Here is a 16,702-nt window from a genome sequence, read left to right as displayed (position 1 = left end):
GGCTCCTGAGTGGCGCAGTGGTCTAAGGCAGTGCTAGCTGTGCCACTAGAGATCCTGGTTCGAATCCAGGCTCTGTCGTAGCCGGCCGTGACCGGGAGACCCATGGGGCGGCGCACAATTGGCCCAGGGTAGGGGAGGGAATGGCCGGCAGGGATGTAGCTCAGTTGGTAGAGCATGGCATTTGCAACGCCAGGGTTGTGGGTTCGATTCCAGTAAAAAAAAATATGCACTCACTAACTGTAAGTCGCTCTGGATAAGAGCGTCTGCTAAATGACTAAAATGTAATGTAATGTTGATCACAGGGCCTTATAATTAAAAAGACCATACACACATGGAAGAAATCATATAGGTGTCCAATATGGAATAAATGCTTTGCCTACCTGAGCCATTTAAAATACCATATGACTGTTCACACAGGGGACAAATGTTACTGTGGACAGAGTGGCAATTGCTTCTCTTTCAAAGTAAACTTGAGAAGACATATGAGATGCTTTCACAACAAATAGAAAACTGTCACTGTGTCATAATTTTCTGTATTTTCTGTGTTCGCATATCACAACATGAATACGTTATGAATACATGAGTAAAGACGCTAAGGTCTGAACTCAGCAGGCCACTAATTTATCTCTTTTTACGTGTGACAACACAACACTACAGATGTAGCAAGAAGATGACAACTTGATAGTGCCCCTGTGTGGAGGGAAAAGCATCAGCTAGATCCAGATTTGTGTGGAGGGAAAAGCATCAGTTAGATCCAGATTTGTGTGGAGGGAAAAGCATCAGTTAGATCCAGATTTGTGTGGAGGGAAAAGCATCAGTTAGATCCAGATGTGTGTGGAGGGGAAAGCATCAGTTAGATCCAGATGTGTGTGGAGGGAAAAGAATCAGTTAGATCCAGATGTGTGTGGAGGGAAAAGCATCAGTTAGATCCAGATGTGTGTGGAGGGAAAAGCATCAGTTAGATCCAGTTTTGTGCGGAGGGAAAAGCATCAGTTAGATCCAGATGTGTGTGGAGGGAAAAGCATCAGTTAGATCTAGATTTGTGTAGAGAGCAATGCATCAGTTAGATCCAGATTTGTGTGGAGGGAAAAGCATAAGTTAGAACCAGATTTGTGTGAAGGGAAAAGCATCAGAATCAGATTTCTAAGAACATTCTACCTTCCACTTGTAGTGACACTGCTGGCTTCTGTTAGCCCACACCACTGTGTCTTACTCAGAATATTTAGTGATTTCTTAAGACTGCAGTTCCTGCGACATATGTACAGAAAGCCCACCAAAATTGCTATTTGTTTAGAATACAGTAATTAAATGTCACATCTGTTTTTGACTCAATTCAGCAAAGTACATATCTTGTTTTATTAAAGTTGCTTTTTAATGGTTGTCGTTTGAATGCCTCCCTTTATTGTAAATTATTACTATGATGGATAACATTGGACATGTTTGATCATATCTTTATTATTTGGTGTGGTTGGTTAAAACACTGAGATCTGCATCCTATTCCTCAACTGTTCGTCTTGTTATGTTAAAGCAAATCAATCAGATTTATTCAAGTACTTTTTGTGCACAAAAATAGCCTAATCTGTTCGCTATACATTTTTTGCATTAGCAGTAAAACGTTTATTTTGAAATTCATGAGAAAAACCCACCGGAAGTTCGACCTGGTGTTGTTCTAATCTTCCTGCAACGAAGTCCACCGCCCATTGCACGTTAGAACCTTATATACCTCAATGGTTAGAAATCATGTTTGCTTTTGTCCATTTGTGAGAAGCTCTTCAACTGTTGAAAGAGATTAAAATGGCAGATGAAGACAAGCTTCGGCCGTTAATGTTCCTAATGACCTATTTGCTGATGAAGCGCCGAAGAGACATAAACAACGCGGATACACAGAGACGCAATGAGGTGCAGAGACGTATCCGCCACAGACAGTACTTCTTACAAAGGCAGAGGCGAATGCTAATGGTACTGTAATCTGATAAAGCTAAACCAAGCAATTTCTATTACAAAGTCCATTAGACTGCATTCCACGCTAACCTGGAAAGCTCACGAATAGCTAAAAGGGGGAAAGCACACAAACAAAGCAACAAGCTCTTACAGTGTCACGTCAGACGTTCAACCATGTTTCTCAAACGTCAACTTTCGAAGTGTTTAAGGTTACGTTTAGGCATTAACTCCGAATTTGTAAGGGTTAAGTTTAGACATTAACTCTGAATGGTTAAGGTTTTGGATAGGCTTAAAACAAAAATATAAAAAGCAACTTTCTATCACTGGATTAAAACATCCAACCTTTAGCACTAGAGGCAGATACTTACCCGTCCACAACGACCTAGCAAAACCTACTTAAAGGTAACAGCGCTCACTGTTGCCCATATCGGCCAATTTCCACGCCATCTCCCGACGTCCTCAGACATGGATGGCCTTCTAATTAAGCAATAAGGCCCGAGGGAGTGTGGTATATGGACAATATACCATGGCTAAGGGCTGTTCTTATTCATGACGCAATGCGGAGTGCCTGGATACAGCCCTTAGCCCTGGTATATTGGCAATATACCACAAACCCCCAAGGCGCCTTATTGCTATTACAAACTGGTTACCAACATAATAGAGCAGTAAAAATAAATGTTTTATCATACCCGTGGTATAGGGTTGATATACCACGGCTTTCGGCCAATCAGCATGCAGGGCTCGAACCACCCAGTTTATAAGACTGATTTGTATCAAGGGTGACCTGGCTGAAAGCCGTGGTATATCAACCCTCTCCCTTGCTCTCTCTCCAGATGCTGACAGCTCGAGACGTGCGCTGCAGCTGTGACATCCGTACCCGACCCTGGACCAGCACGGAGTGCACCGATTGGTGGGAGCGGGTAGTGATGACAGAGTTCCAGCCCTCTGATTGGCTGGAGAAGTTCCGCATGAGCCGGGAGACCTTCTTCTTCCTGTGTGGCAAGCTGAAACCCCGCCTGGCTCGCCAGGACACCCACTTCCGCCGGGCGCTTCCGCTGGAGAAGCGTGTGGCGGTCGCCCTGTGGCGGCTGGCGTCCAACATTGAGTACCGCACCATCAGTGGGCTGTTTGGCGTGGGCAGCTCCACGGTGTGTAAGTGTGTGAGGGACGTGTGTCACGCCATCGTCACGCTACTCCGGCCCGTCTACCTACGCTCGCCCAGCGAACAGGAAGTGGAAGACTCTGCGCGTCACTTCCTGTCTCGCTGGGGCTTCCCTCACTGCGTGGGCGCCGTGGCAACCCTCCACACCGCCATCCTCACGCCATCCGCTAACGTGACCAACTATGCCAACCCAGATGGGTGGCTCTCTGTGGTCTCCCAGGTAGGACAGGACCTCTGCTGATGCTGATAAAGAATTATAAGCATCTTGCTAATTACTGAAAAATTCCAATTAATAGCCCGGGTGTTTATTTGCTTCAATCGCTGAACACAACCGGCAACAGGCTTCTATTTGAGTCAGGCATCTATTTTTGCTCAATAAAATGTTGAAAAGGCTACCACACCGTTTATTGTGACCAGTATGACCAGTATAAACATTAGAATAAAAAATCCTTCGCAGATCAGACTTGCAAAGACTAGGCTGCCTATCATACACCCCCCGATTTTGCGGTTCAGCACCATGGAGAGCGTGTGCCGATAAACAATTCATTTGGACACATATTTGCTGAAATGTGTGCCGATGCCCGGCTATTGAAAGGGACAGGTGGCTATTTGAGACTGTCTGGTAGTAACACTCATCTGTCTGTCTGTCTGTTAGGTGACTGTGAATGGCCTGGGTCAGTTCTGGGACGTCTGCGCTGGTTTCCCCGGCAGCACTGAGCCGACGGCCATCTTGCAGAACTCAGCACTTTGGGCGTTGGCCTCCGAGGGCGGGCTGTCACCTGACCCACCCCCGAGCTTCATGGGAAAGCCCCTGAGGTATCATTGATGCTATTATTATTATTTACCTTTTTAGATAGTGCTATCATTATTACTTGCAGTAGTATAAGCAGTAGCAGTAATAGTAGTCCAGTGCTACAATTATTCTGGTTATCCCTCCGGTGACCTGTGTCGTACCAGCTGAGTTGACTGAGAGCACATTGTCTTGTCCAGATATGTGTTGTTGGGGGAGCCAGGGTACCCCCTCCAGCCCTGGCTGATGAAGGCCTATTCCAAGAAGGAGGAGGATGATGTGGAGGAGGAGGAAGGAGGGCTCACGGAGTCCCAGAGGGTCTTCAACCAGGCAGGTTTTATTTTCAACAACGCAAAACAGAATCACTCCAGGATTAAACTCAAAGAAGTAACGTGTTTAAAATAAAAAATTCTGTGAACATTTCACACGTTTTACACAGTTGTGAGCTAAACTTACACATTAGACTGTAGTAGACCGAGTTTTGGTGCAGTAAAGCAGTTTTAAAAAGGAGTTTATCAACATTAAACCTGGTTACTTTGTGTCCTGCTGTAGCGATTTGTGCGGGCGTGGTGCGTGGCGGAGGTGTCGCTGCTTCGCCTGCGGGCGCGGTGGCAATGCCTGAGCAAGAGGAACGACTGCAGCTTGGACGTGGTGCCCACCATGATCCTGGCCTGCTGCATCCTGCACAACGTGTGTGAGGCCCATGGAGACGTGCTCCAGGGGGAATGGCAGGGCGAGGTGACCCAGGGAGAGAACCCCCAGCCTGGTCACACTGCGGCCCGCGCCCCCTCCCCCCCTGGAACTTCAGACCACCTCCAGGGTGAGGAGGTCAGACAATTGTACTGTGACTTCTTCCAGCAGCCGCAACTACAACAACAGGACTAACGGAATGGACGGTGTTGTGATGTGGAAGAAGGGAACATTTTGTTTTGGGGGATTCACAAGATTCTCACAACAGTATACATAGCCTTGGCCAGCATTCCAGTTACTGTTCCTACAATCTCTATCAGCCTGTATTCATAAAGCGTCTCAAAATAGAAGTCCTGATCTAGGATCAGCTTGGCCTTTTAGATCATAGTGAACAAGAATATATGGACGGGGGGGACCTGATCCTAGGTCAGCACTCCTATTCTGAGACACTTTCTGTATACGAGCCCTGATCTCTCTCTCTTTTGAGTGTAACTACTCTCTGTTCTGTTACTGTTTTTTTGGTTTTGTTCTCTCGTAGGTTGTTTTTGTATCTAAATAGTTTTGTAGCACAGTGTTTATGTGCATTCTGTACATATGGTGTATATAGTCATGCTTTTTATTGATGCACAATACAAGTTACATTTTTTATCAAAATGTATTCTGTTCTGTCTGTCACTACATTTGTTTCTACGGCTGGTTACATTGACATTGTTGTATGCCCTGATTAAAAAATACAACCTTTTTCTATTTACCTAGTACCTACACTATACTTTCTGTAGCTGTAAATAAGATCTATGGTCTCCAATCTCTGTCTCTCCCTCTACTGGAAGAAATCCTATGGGAAACACATAGCAGAGAATGTGGACATTCTTGTCTTTCTGAAAAATAACTTTAAAGTAGAATATAAGCTGAAGCTGAGCAGGCCTACAGTGCATTCGGAAAGGATTCAGACCCCTTCACTTTTGCCACATTTTGTTACGTTACAGCCTTATTCTAAAATTGATCCCCACATTTTTTTTACTCATCGATCTACACACAATACTCCATAATGACAAAGCAAAAACAGGTTTTTATAAATTCTTGCACATTTATTAAAAATAAAAAACAGACTCAAAATTGAGCTCAGGTGCATCCTGTTTCCATTGATCATCCTTGAGATGTTTCTACAATTTGATTGGAGTCCACCTGTGGTAAATTCAATTGTTTGGACATGATTTGGAAAGGCACGCCTGTCTATATGAGGTCCCACAGTTGACAGTGCATGTCAGAGCAAAAACCAAGTCATGAGGTCGAAGGAATTGTCCGTAGAGCTACGAGACAGGATTGTGTCGAGTCAGATCTGGGGAAGGGTACCAAAAAATGTCTGCAGCATTGAAGGTCCCCAAGAACGCAGTGGCCTCCATCATTCTTAAATGGAAGATGTTTGGAACCACCAAGACTCTTCCTAGAGATGGCCGCCCGGCCAAACTGAGCAATCGAGGGAGAAGGGCCTTGGTCAGGGAGTTTGCTAAAAGGCACCTAAAGGACTCAGACCATGAGAAACAAGATTGAACTCTTTGGCCTGAATGCCAAAAACGTCACATCTGGAGGAAACATGGCACCATCCCTATGGTGAAGCATGGTGGTGGCAGCATCATGCTTCATGCTGTGGGGATGTTTTTCAGCGGCAGGGACTGGGAGACTAGTCAGGATTGAGAGAAAGATTAACGGAGCAAATTATAGAGAGATCCTTGATGAAAATCTGCTCCAGAGCGCTCAGGACCTCAGACTGGGGAGAAGGTTCACCTTTCAACAGGACAATGACCCTAAGCACACAGCCAAGACAACGCAGGAGTGGCTTCGGGACAAGTCTCTGAATGTCCTTGAGTGGCCCAGCCAGAGCCAGGACTTGAACCCGATCTAACTTCTCTGGAGAGACCTGAAAATAGCTGTGCAGCGACGCTCCCTATCCAACCTGACAGAGCTTGAAAGGATCTGCAGTGAAGAATGGGAGAAACTCCCCAAATACAGGTGTGCCAAGCTTGTAGCGTCATACCCAAGAAGACTTGAGGCTGTAATCGCTGCCAAAGGTGCTTCAACAAAGAACTGAGTAAAGGGTCTGAAAACTTATGTAAATGTTATATCCGTTGTATTTTTTTTATATATACATTTGCAAAAAAAAATTAAAACCTGTTTTTTCTTTGTCATTATGGGGTAGTGTGTATAGATTGAAGAGGGGGAAAAAACTATTTAATTCATTTTAGAATAAGGCTGGAACGTATACAAAATGTGGAAAAAGTCAAGGGGTCTGAATACGTGTATGTGCTGGTGATTTGAATTGATTGTGGTCTACTGCAGTTAAATGTATGTTGTAATGAACATGATTTCCCTCCTGTACCGTACACCCGTTATACACCTAGACTAGACCTTTTTACATTTGAGTAATTTAGCAGACGCTCTTATCCAGAGCGACTTACAGTTGCAATTAGGGTTAAGTGCCTTGCTCAAGGGCACATTTTTCACCAAGTCGGCTCTGGGATTCGAACCAGCAACCTTTCGGTTACTGGCCCAACACTTAACCGCTAGGCTCCCTGCTGCCCCAAAGCTGTAAATAAGGTCTTTGGTCTCTAATCTCGCTCTCTCCCAGGATTGAGTACAGCATATTTGTCTATTATATTTCTCCAGCTTGAATCTGGCCTCGACCCCAGAAGACATGGTAATACTAGACTGATACACATAGACATCATAGTTTGGTATGTCCCCCCAATCCTCCTTGGAGAATTTCACTGCCCATTGGTAGGTCTCATACTCCTTAAAGACGAGTTTGCCTTTGGAGTAGAAGCCAATACAGGAGTAGTAGAAAGCGTCCTTCCATTGATCAAAGGACTTCCTGATGTAGAGTCGAGCGCAGGCGTTTCCATCTTTAGCACAGCTGCAGACTGGCTTCACAGAGCGATAAATAAAAGGGATCCTCCCCACTGGCATCGTGAAACTCAGGACCTCTCCATATCGCCTCCATGGGGGTGGACCACCAGAACCAGTGAGAGTTCTCCTGGTGCAACCTGACCTGCAGGCCGGGATTCAGGAGCACTGAGGTGCCGTAGCTCCCAGGGGCCCCACCCCTGACCGCGGTGTAGTCAGCCTCTCTTGTTCTTATAAAGCACCAATATTACGACATGGTCCAGGAGCCTTCTAGGGATGTCCGTCCATCTGATCTGGGCTCTCCCTCTTTGTGTGGTCTTTATTACCATAGTGCACTATAGGTATGCAGGTGAGTTACGTCCTCTTAATTCCCATTGCTCTAACCCCCAAACCTAGTGGCCTATCATAGCTGAACTAGGTGCAACTCCTTTGCCCATGAGGCCCTGCATGATAGTCCTAGACCTAGAGGGTTGCTACAATATATACAAATATATAAAGAAGTATAAACTATATAGAAAATATAATACCGGTACCCTGAATCTCTTACCTAGTTTATGTCTGTAGATTGTATACAAATAGAACAAATATCATACCCAGGTCCCATACCCATCATTGATAGGTTTATACACACTGCGTCTTTCACTTGGCCTTGATTCAAATGTGTTTGTGTGTGTGGGTTTGTTACCTTGACTCAAATGTGTGGTTTATATTTTATAGCTCCTGCTGTTAATATTCAATTTGTTATTTATCTCAGCTTTTTCAGGGACCCCCGAAAGCTCTCGAGGTCCTGCCCCGTTCGAGACTGTAATTATGCAATATGGCCACACGATGTCATTACATTTATTCAAACATTTTTGCTCACTACATTTGCTTTATCTTCGTTATGATTCTATTTAATTATTTATTCTGTGTTTGTTTTTTTATTTGCTGTAATGGTCTCCACAGAAATTGTCATCAGTGTTCAAACCTTTATTAATAATAGGGTATTAGGGGGTAACTAGCGCCCTAGGGTAACTTTTTTTTTATTTTTTTATTTAACCTTTATTTAACTAGGCAAGTCAGTTAAGAACAAATTCTTATTTACAATGACGGCCTACCAAAAGGCAAAAGGCCTCCTGTGGGGAAGGGGGCTGGGATTAAAAATAAACACACATCAAGACAAAAGAGACACCACAACACTACATAAAGAGAGACCTAAGACAAAAACATAGCATGGCAGCAACACAACATGACAACAACATGGTAGCAACACAACATGGCAGCAGCACAACATAGTAGCAGCACAAAAAATAGAACAAATATTATTGGGCACAGACAACAGCACAAAGGGTAAGAAGGTAGAGACAACAATACATCACGCAATGCAGCTACAACTGTCCAGTAAGAGTGTCCATGATTGAGTCTTTGAATCAAGAGATGGAGATAAAACTGTCCAGTTTGAGTGTTTTTTGCAGCTCGTTCCAGTCGCTAGCTGCAGTGAACTGAAAAGAGGAGCGACCAAGGGATGTGTGTGCTTTGGGGACCTTTAACATAATGTGACTGGCAGAACGGGTGTTGTATGTGGAGGATGAGGGCTGCAATAGGTATCTCAGATGGGGGAAGTGAGGCCTAAGAGGGTTTTATAAATAAGCATCAACCAGTGGGTCTTGTGATGAGTATACAGAGATGACCAGTTTACAGAGGCGTATAGGGTGCAGTGATGTGTCCTATAAGGAACATTGGTGGCAAATCTGATGGCCGAATGGTAAAGAACATCTAGCCACTCGAGAGCACCCTTACCTGCCAATCTATAAATTACGTTGGGTAGGATGGTCATCTGAATCAGGGTTAGTTTGGCAGCTAGGGTGAAAGAGGAGCGATTACGATAGAGGAAACCAAGTCTAGATTTAACCTTAGCCTGAAGCTTTGATATGTGCTGAAAGAAGGACAGTGTATCGTCTAGCCATACTCCCAAGTACTTGTATGAGGTGACTACCTCAAGCTCTAAACCCTCAGAGGTTGTAATCACACCGGTGGGGAGAGGGGCATTCTTCTTACCAAACCACATGACCTTTGTTTTGGAGGAGTTCAGAACAAGGTTAAGGGCAGAGAAAGCTTGTTGGACACTAAAAAAGCTTTATTGTAGAGCGTTTAACACACAATCCGGGGAGGGGCCAGCTGAGTATAAGACTGTATCATCTGCATATAAATGGATGAGAGAGCTTCCTACTGCCTGAGCTATGTTGTTGATGTAAACTGAGAAGAGTGTGGGGCCTAGGATCGAGCCTTGGGGTACTCCCTTGGTGACAGGCAGTGGCTGAGACAGCAGATGTTCTGACTTTATACACTGCACTCTTTGAGAGAGGTAGTTAGCAAACCAGGCCAAAGACCCCTCAGAGACACCAATACTCCTTAGCCGGCCCACAAGAATGGAATGGTCTACCATATCAAAAACTTTGGCCAAGTCAATAAAAATAGCAGCACAACATTGCTTAGAATCAAGGGCAATGGTGGCATCCTTTAGGACCTTTAAGGTTGCAGTGACACATCCATAATCTGAGCAGAAACCAGATTGCATACCAGAGAGAATACTATAGACATCAAGAAAGCCAGTCAGTTGATTATTGACAAGTTTTTCCAACACTTTTGATAAACAGGGCAAAATAGAAATTGGACTATAACAGTTAGGATCAGCTTGATCTCCCCCTTTAAATAAAGGACGCACCGTGGCTGCCTTCCAAGCAATGGGAACCTCCCCAGAGAGGAGAGACAGGTTAAAAAGGTCAGAGATTCAGTGCCTTGCAAAAGTATTCATCCCCCTTGGCGTTTTTCCTATTTTGTTGCATTACAACCTGTAATTTAAATGGATTTTTATTTGAATTTCATGTAATGGACATACACAAAATAGTCCAAATTGGTGAAAGGAAATATAAAAAAATAACTTGTTTAAAATCATTCTAAAAAATAAATAACGGAAAAGTGGTGCGTGCATATGTATTCACCCCCTTTGCTATGAAGCCCCTAAATAAGATCTGATGCAACCAATTACCTTCAGAAGTCGCATAATTAGTTAAATAAAGTCCACCTGTGTGCAATCTAAGTGTCACATGATCTGTCACATGATCTCAGTATATATACACCTGTTCTGAAAGGCCCCAGAGTCTGCAACACCACTAAGCAAGGGGCACCACCAAGCAAGCGGCACCATGAAGACCAAGGAGCTCTCCAAACAGGTCAGGGACAAAGTTGTGGAGAAGTACAAATCAGGGTTGGGTTATAAAAAAATATCTGAATTTTGAACATCCCACGGAGCACCATTAAATCCATTATAAAAAAATTGAAAGAATATGGCACAACAAACCTGCCAAGAGAGGGCCGCCCACCAAAACTCACGGACCAGGCAAGGAGGGCATTAATCAGGCAACAAAGAGACCAAAGATAACCCTGAAGGAGCTGCAAAGCTCCACAGCGGAGATTGGAGTGTCTGTCCATAGGACCACTTTAAGCCGTACACTCCACAGAGCTGGGCTTTACGGAAGAGTGGCCAGAAAAAAGCCATTGCTTAAAGAAAACAATAAGCAAACACATTTGGTGTTCGCCAAAAGGCATGTGGGAGACTCCCCAAACATATGGAAGAAGGTACTCTGGTCAGATGAGACTAAAATTGAGCTTTTTGGCCATCAAGGAAAACGCTATGTCTGGCGCAAACCCAACACCTCTCATCACCTTGAGAACACCGTCCATGTTTTTCATCGGCAGGGACTGGGAAACTGGTCAGAATTGAAGGAATGATGGATGGCGCTAAATACAGGGAAATTCTTGAGGCAAACCTGTTACAGTCTTCCATAGATTTGAGACTGGGACAGAGGTTCACCTTACAGCAGGACAATGACCCTAAGCATACTGCTAAAGCAACACTCGAGTGGTTTAAGGGGAAACATTTAAATGTTTTGGAATGGCCTAGTCAAAGCCCAGACCTCAATCCAATTGAGAATCTGTGGTATGACTTAAAGATTGCTGTACACCAGCGGAACCCATCCACCTTGAAGGAGCTGGAGCAGTTTTGCCTTGAAGAATGGGCAAAAATACCAGTGGCTAGATGTGCCAAGCTTATAGAGACATACCCCAAGAGACTTGCAGCTGTAATTGCTGCAAAGGGTGGCTCTACAAGTATTGACTTTGGGGGGGGGGGGGGGGGGGTGAATAGTTATGCACGCTCAAGTTTTTTGTCTTATTTCAAATCAAATCAAATCAAATCAAATTTTATTGGTCACATCCGCCGAATACAACAGGTGCAGACATTACAGTGAAATGCTTACTTACAGCCCTTAACCAACAGTGCATTTATTTTAAACAAAAAAAGTAAGAATAAAACAACAACAAAAAAAGTGTTGAGAAAAAAAGAGCAGAAGTAAAATAAAGTGACAGTAGGGAGGCTATATATACAGGGGGGTACCGTCGCAGAGTCAATGTGCGGGGGCACCGGCTAGTTGAGGTAGTTGAGGTAATATGTACATGTGGGTAGAGTTAAAGTGACTATGCATAAATACTTAACAGAGTAGCAGCAGCGTAAAAAGGATGGGGTGGGGGGGCAGTGCAAATAGTCCGGGTAGCCATGATTAGCTGTTCAGGAGTCTTATGGCTTGGGGGTAGAAGCTGTTGAGAAGTCTTTTGGACCTAGACTTGGCACTCCGGTACCGCTTGCCGTGCGGTAGCAGAGAGAACAGTCTATGACTAGGGTGGCTGGAGTCTTTGACAATTTTGAGGGCCTTCCTCTGACACTGCCTGGTATAGAGGTCCTGGATGGCAGGAAGCTTTGCCCTAGTGATGTACTGGGCCGTACGCACTACCCTCTGTAGTGCCTTGCGGTCAGAGGCCAAGCAGTTGCCATACCAGGCGGTGATGCAACCAGTCAGGATGCTCTCGATGGTGCAGCTGTAGAATTTTTTGAGGATCTGAGGACCCATGCCAAATCTTTTTAGTCTCCTGAGGGGGAATAGGCTTTGTCGTGCCCTCTTCACGACTGTCTTGGTGTGTTTGGACCATGATAGTTCGTTGGTGATGTGGACACCAAGGAACTTGAAGCTCTCAACCTGTTCCACTACAGCCCCGTCGATGAGAATGGGGGCGTGCTCAGTCCTCTTTTTTTTTCCTGTAGTCCACAATCATCTCCTTTGTCTTGGTCACGTTGAGGGCGAGGTTGTTGTCCTGGCACCACACGGCCAGATCTCTGACCTCCTCCCTATAGGCTGTCTCATCGTTGTCGGTGATCAGGCCTACCACTGTTGTGTCGTCGGCAAACTTAATGATGGTGTTGGAGTCGTGCCTGGCCATGCAGTCATGGGTGAACAGAGAGTACAGGAGGGGACTGAGCACGCACCCCTGAGGGGCCCCCGTGTTGAGGATCAGTGTGGCAGATGTGTTGTTACCTACCCTTACCACCTGGGGGCGGCCCGTCAGGAAGTCCAGGATCCAGTTGCAGAGGGAGGTGTTTAGTCCCAGGATCCTTAGCTTAGTGATGAGCTTAGAGGGCACTATGGTGTTGAATGCTGAGCTGTAGTCAATGAATAGCATTCTCACGTAGGTGTTCCTCTTGTCCAGGTGGGAAAGGGCAGTGTGGAGTGCGATAGAGATTGCATCATCTGTGGATCTGTTGGGGCGGTATGCAAATTGGAGTGGGTCTAGGGTTTCTGGGATTATGCTGTTGATGTGAGCCATGACCAGTCTTTCAAAGCACTTCATGGCTACAGACGTCAGTGCTACGGGTCGGTAGTCATTTAGGCAGGTTATCTTAGAGTTCTTGGGCACGGGGACTATGGTGGTCTGCTTGAAACATGTTGGTAGTACAGACTCAGTCAGGGACATGTTGAAAATGTCAGTGAAGACACTTGCCAGTTGGTCAGCACATGCTCGGAGTACACGTCCTGGTAATCTGTCTGGCCCTGCGGCCTTGTGAATGTTGACCTGCTTAAAAGTCTTACTCACATCGGCTACGGAGAGCGTGATCACATAGTCATCCGGAACAGCTGGTGCTCTCATGCATGCTTCAGTGTTGCTTGCCTCGAAGCGAGCATAGAAGTGGTTTAGCTCGTCTGGTAGGCTTGTGTCACTGGGCAGCTCGCGGCTGTGCTTCCCTTTGTAGTCTGTAATAGTTTTCAAGCCCTGCCACATCCGACGAGCGTCAGAGCCAGTGTAGTATGATTCAATCTTAGACCTGTATTGACTCTTTGCCTGTTTGATGGTTCGTCGGAGGTCATAGCGGGATTTCTTATAAGCGTCCGGGTTAGAGTCCCGTTCCTTGAAAGCGGCAGCTCTACCCTTTAGCTCAGTGCGGATGTTTCCTGTAATCCATGGCTTCTGGTTGGGGTATGTACGTACGGTCACTGTGGGGACGACATCATCGATGCACTTATTGATGAAGCCAGTGACTGATGTGGTGTACTCCTCAATGCTGTCTGAAGAATCCCGGAACATGTTCCAGTCTGTGCTAGCAAAACAGTCCTTTCGTAGCAGTCTATTTACCACCACAAACCGATGCTGGCACTAAGACCGCACTCAATGAGCTGTATAACGCCATAAGCAAACAAGAAAATGCTCATCCAGAAGCAGCGCTCCTAGTGGCCGGGGACTTTAATGCTGGCAAATTTAAATCTGTTTTACCTAATTTCTACCAGCATGTCACATGTGCAACCAGATGAAAAAAAAACTCTAGACCACCTTTACTCCACACACAGAGACAAATACATAGCTCTCCCTCGCCCTCCATTTGGCAAATCTGACCATAATTCTATCCTCCTGATTCCTGCTAACAAGCAAAAACTAAAGTAGGAAGTACCAGTGACTCGCTCAATACGGAGGTGATCAGATGACGCGGATGCAACGCTACAGGACTGTTTTGCTAGCACAGACTGGAATATGTTCCGGGATTCATCCAATGGCATTGAGGAGTATACCACCTCAGTCACCGGATTCATCAATAAGTGCATCAACGACGTCGTCCCCACAGTGACCATACGTACATATCCCAACCAGAAGCCATGGATTACAGGCAACATCCGGACCAAGCTAAAGGCTAGAGCTGCCACTTTCAAGGAGCGGGACACTAATTCGGACGCTTATAAGAAATCCCGCTATGCCCTCAGACGAACCATCAAACAGGCTAAGCGTCAATACAGGACTACGATTGAATCCTACTACACCGGCTCGGATGTGGCAGGGCTTGCAAACCATTACGGACTACAAAGGGAAACCCAGCCGCGAGCTGCCCATTGACACAAGCCTACCAGAGGGGCTAAATGCCTTTTATGCTCGCTTTGAGACAAGCAACACTGAAGGGAAACCCAGCCGCGAGCTGCCCATTGACACAAGCCTACCAGAGGGGCTAAATGCCTTTTATGCTCGCTTTGAGACAAGCAACACTGAAGCACCAGCTGTTCCGGACGACTTTGTGATCGCGCTCTCCGTATCTGATGTGAGCAAGACCTTTAAACAGGTCAACATTCACAAGGCCGCGGGGCCAGACGGATTACAATGACGTGCACTCAGAGCATGTGCGGACCAACTGGCAAGTGTCTTCACTGACATTTTCAACCTCTCCCTGACCGAGTCTGTAATACCTACAGTGAGGGAAAAAAGTACAAAAACATCACTGCTCTAGAGGAGATCTGCATGGAGGAATGGGCCAAAATACCAGCAACAGTGTGTGAAAACCTTGTGAAGACTTACAGAAAACGATTGACCTGTGTCATTGCCAACAAAGGGTATATAACAAAGTATTGAGAAACTTTTGTTATTGACCAAATACTTATTTTCCACCATAATTTGCAAATAAATTCATTAAAAAATCCTACAATGTGATTTTCAGGATTTTTTTTCCTCAATTTACCTATATACTAGGCTGTGTCAGAGGAAGGGTAAAAAAATTGTCAAAGTCTCCAGTCACTCAAGTCATAGACTATTTTATGTTTTTATTTTACTAGGCAAGTCAGTTAAGAACAAATTCTTATTTACAATGACGGCCTACACCGGCCAAACCCGGACGACACTGGGCCAATTGTGCGCCGCCCTATGGGACTCCCAATCACGGCCGGTTGTGATACAGCCTGGAATCGAACCAGGGGGTCTGTAGTGACGCCTCAAACACTGAGATGCAGTGCCTTAGACCGCTGCACCACTCAGGAGCACACTATTCTCACTGCTACCGCACGGCAAGCGGTACCGAAGCGCCAAGTCTAGGTCCAAAAGGCTCCTTAACAGCTTCTACCCCCAAGTCATAAGAATGCTGCACAATTAATCAAATGGTTAATTTAGTTTATTTTGTAAATATATTCTCAACTCTATTTCTTGAACTGCATTGTTGGTTAAGGGCTTGTAAGTAAGCATTTCACGGTAAGGTCTACACCTGTTGTATTCGGCGCATGTGACAAATATCATTTGATTTGATTTGATATAGCTAGATAGCTAGCTATGTTTTTAAGAGAGAGCTTTTCAATTGGCATCTCTCCCCCTGTTTTCAGTCACAGGTGGGGACTGGATTAGGTGTGAGCAGTGCAGGAGGTGGGCTCATGAGTTGTGCTCCACTTTTACTGGGGATAGCTTTATTTGTGACCTATGTACAAATTAGAATTGTGCAATAGCAGAGCATAAGAGAGTTTCCAAATCAATATTACACTGAATGAATTAGTTACGAGTTATTGCTATTACATTTTATATTCCAGTGTTATTTAATGTTATTAGTTATATTCCATTCCAATATTATATTCCAATGATTTAAAAATATATGTATTAAAAACAACTATTGAAAACCTTTTGCTCCTGACTGTCATTGTAAAGACTGCTGGGATTTTAAATCTTGCATTTTTCAAATAATATTTAGTGCAATTGTACATAATGGATTGTATGGAAAAGGACCAACAAAGAAAATTAATGTGCAGGTGAGTTAAAAATAGGAACTTTACATCAAATCTCCTCATAGTGCGGATATTAATGGTGACGTGCGGATATTAATGGTGACGTGCAATTTTGTGCGAATGTTGCTTTTTTGTATCAGCAATTAGATATTGTTCTGGGGGGGGGGGGGGCGCTAGTTACCCCCTAGTACCCTAACGTCCATAAACTCCATTATCTAATAGCTTGCATTTGCAGTGAAAACCCGCAGATCATGAGTGGGTGGGAACTGCGATATAAATCCGTTGATCCCTATGCCATTGAAAAAACACTACCGGTAATCTCCCTAAATA

General features: G+C 44.9%; 1 protein-coding gene across 1 annotated transcript; it reads left to right on the top strand.

Moving 5' to 3' along the window:
• The first annotated feature begins 1,663 nt into the window (after positions 1–1,663).
• LOC311114066 (uncharacterized protein) lies at positions 1,664–5,334 on the top strand. Its single transcript, XM_084189338.1, has 5 exons — positions 1,664–1,959; positions 2,775–3,323; positions 3,759–3,919; positions 4,094–4,223; positions 4,446–5,334. The coding sequence occupies exons 1-5, from the start codon at positions 1,795–1,797 to the stop codon at positions 4,776–4,778; spliced, it is 1,338 nt and encodes a 445-aa protein (XP_084045464.1). The 5' UTR covers positions 1,664–1,794; the 3' UTR covers positions 4,779–5,334.
• The last annotated feature ends 11,368 nt before the right edge of the window (positions 5,335–16,702 follow it).

Source organism: Coregonus lavaretus, assembly GCF_964263955.1.
Source record: "Coregonus lavaretus genome assembly, contig: HAP1_SCAFFOLD_854, whole genome shotgun sequence".
In the NCBI taxonomy this organism is placed as follows: domain Eukaryota; kingdom Metazoa; phylum Chordata; class Actinopteri; order Salmoniformes; family Salmonidae; genus Coregonus; species Coregonus lavaretus.
Note: the sequence above shows the minus strand (reverse complement) of the source record. Positions and strands in the feature narration are given on the sequence as shown.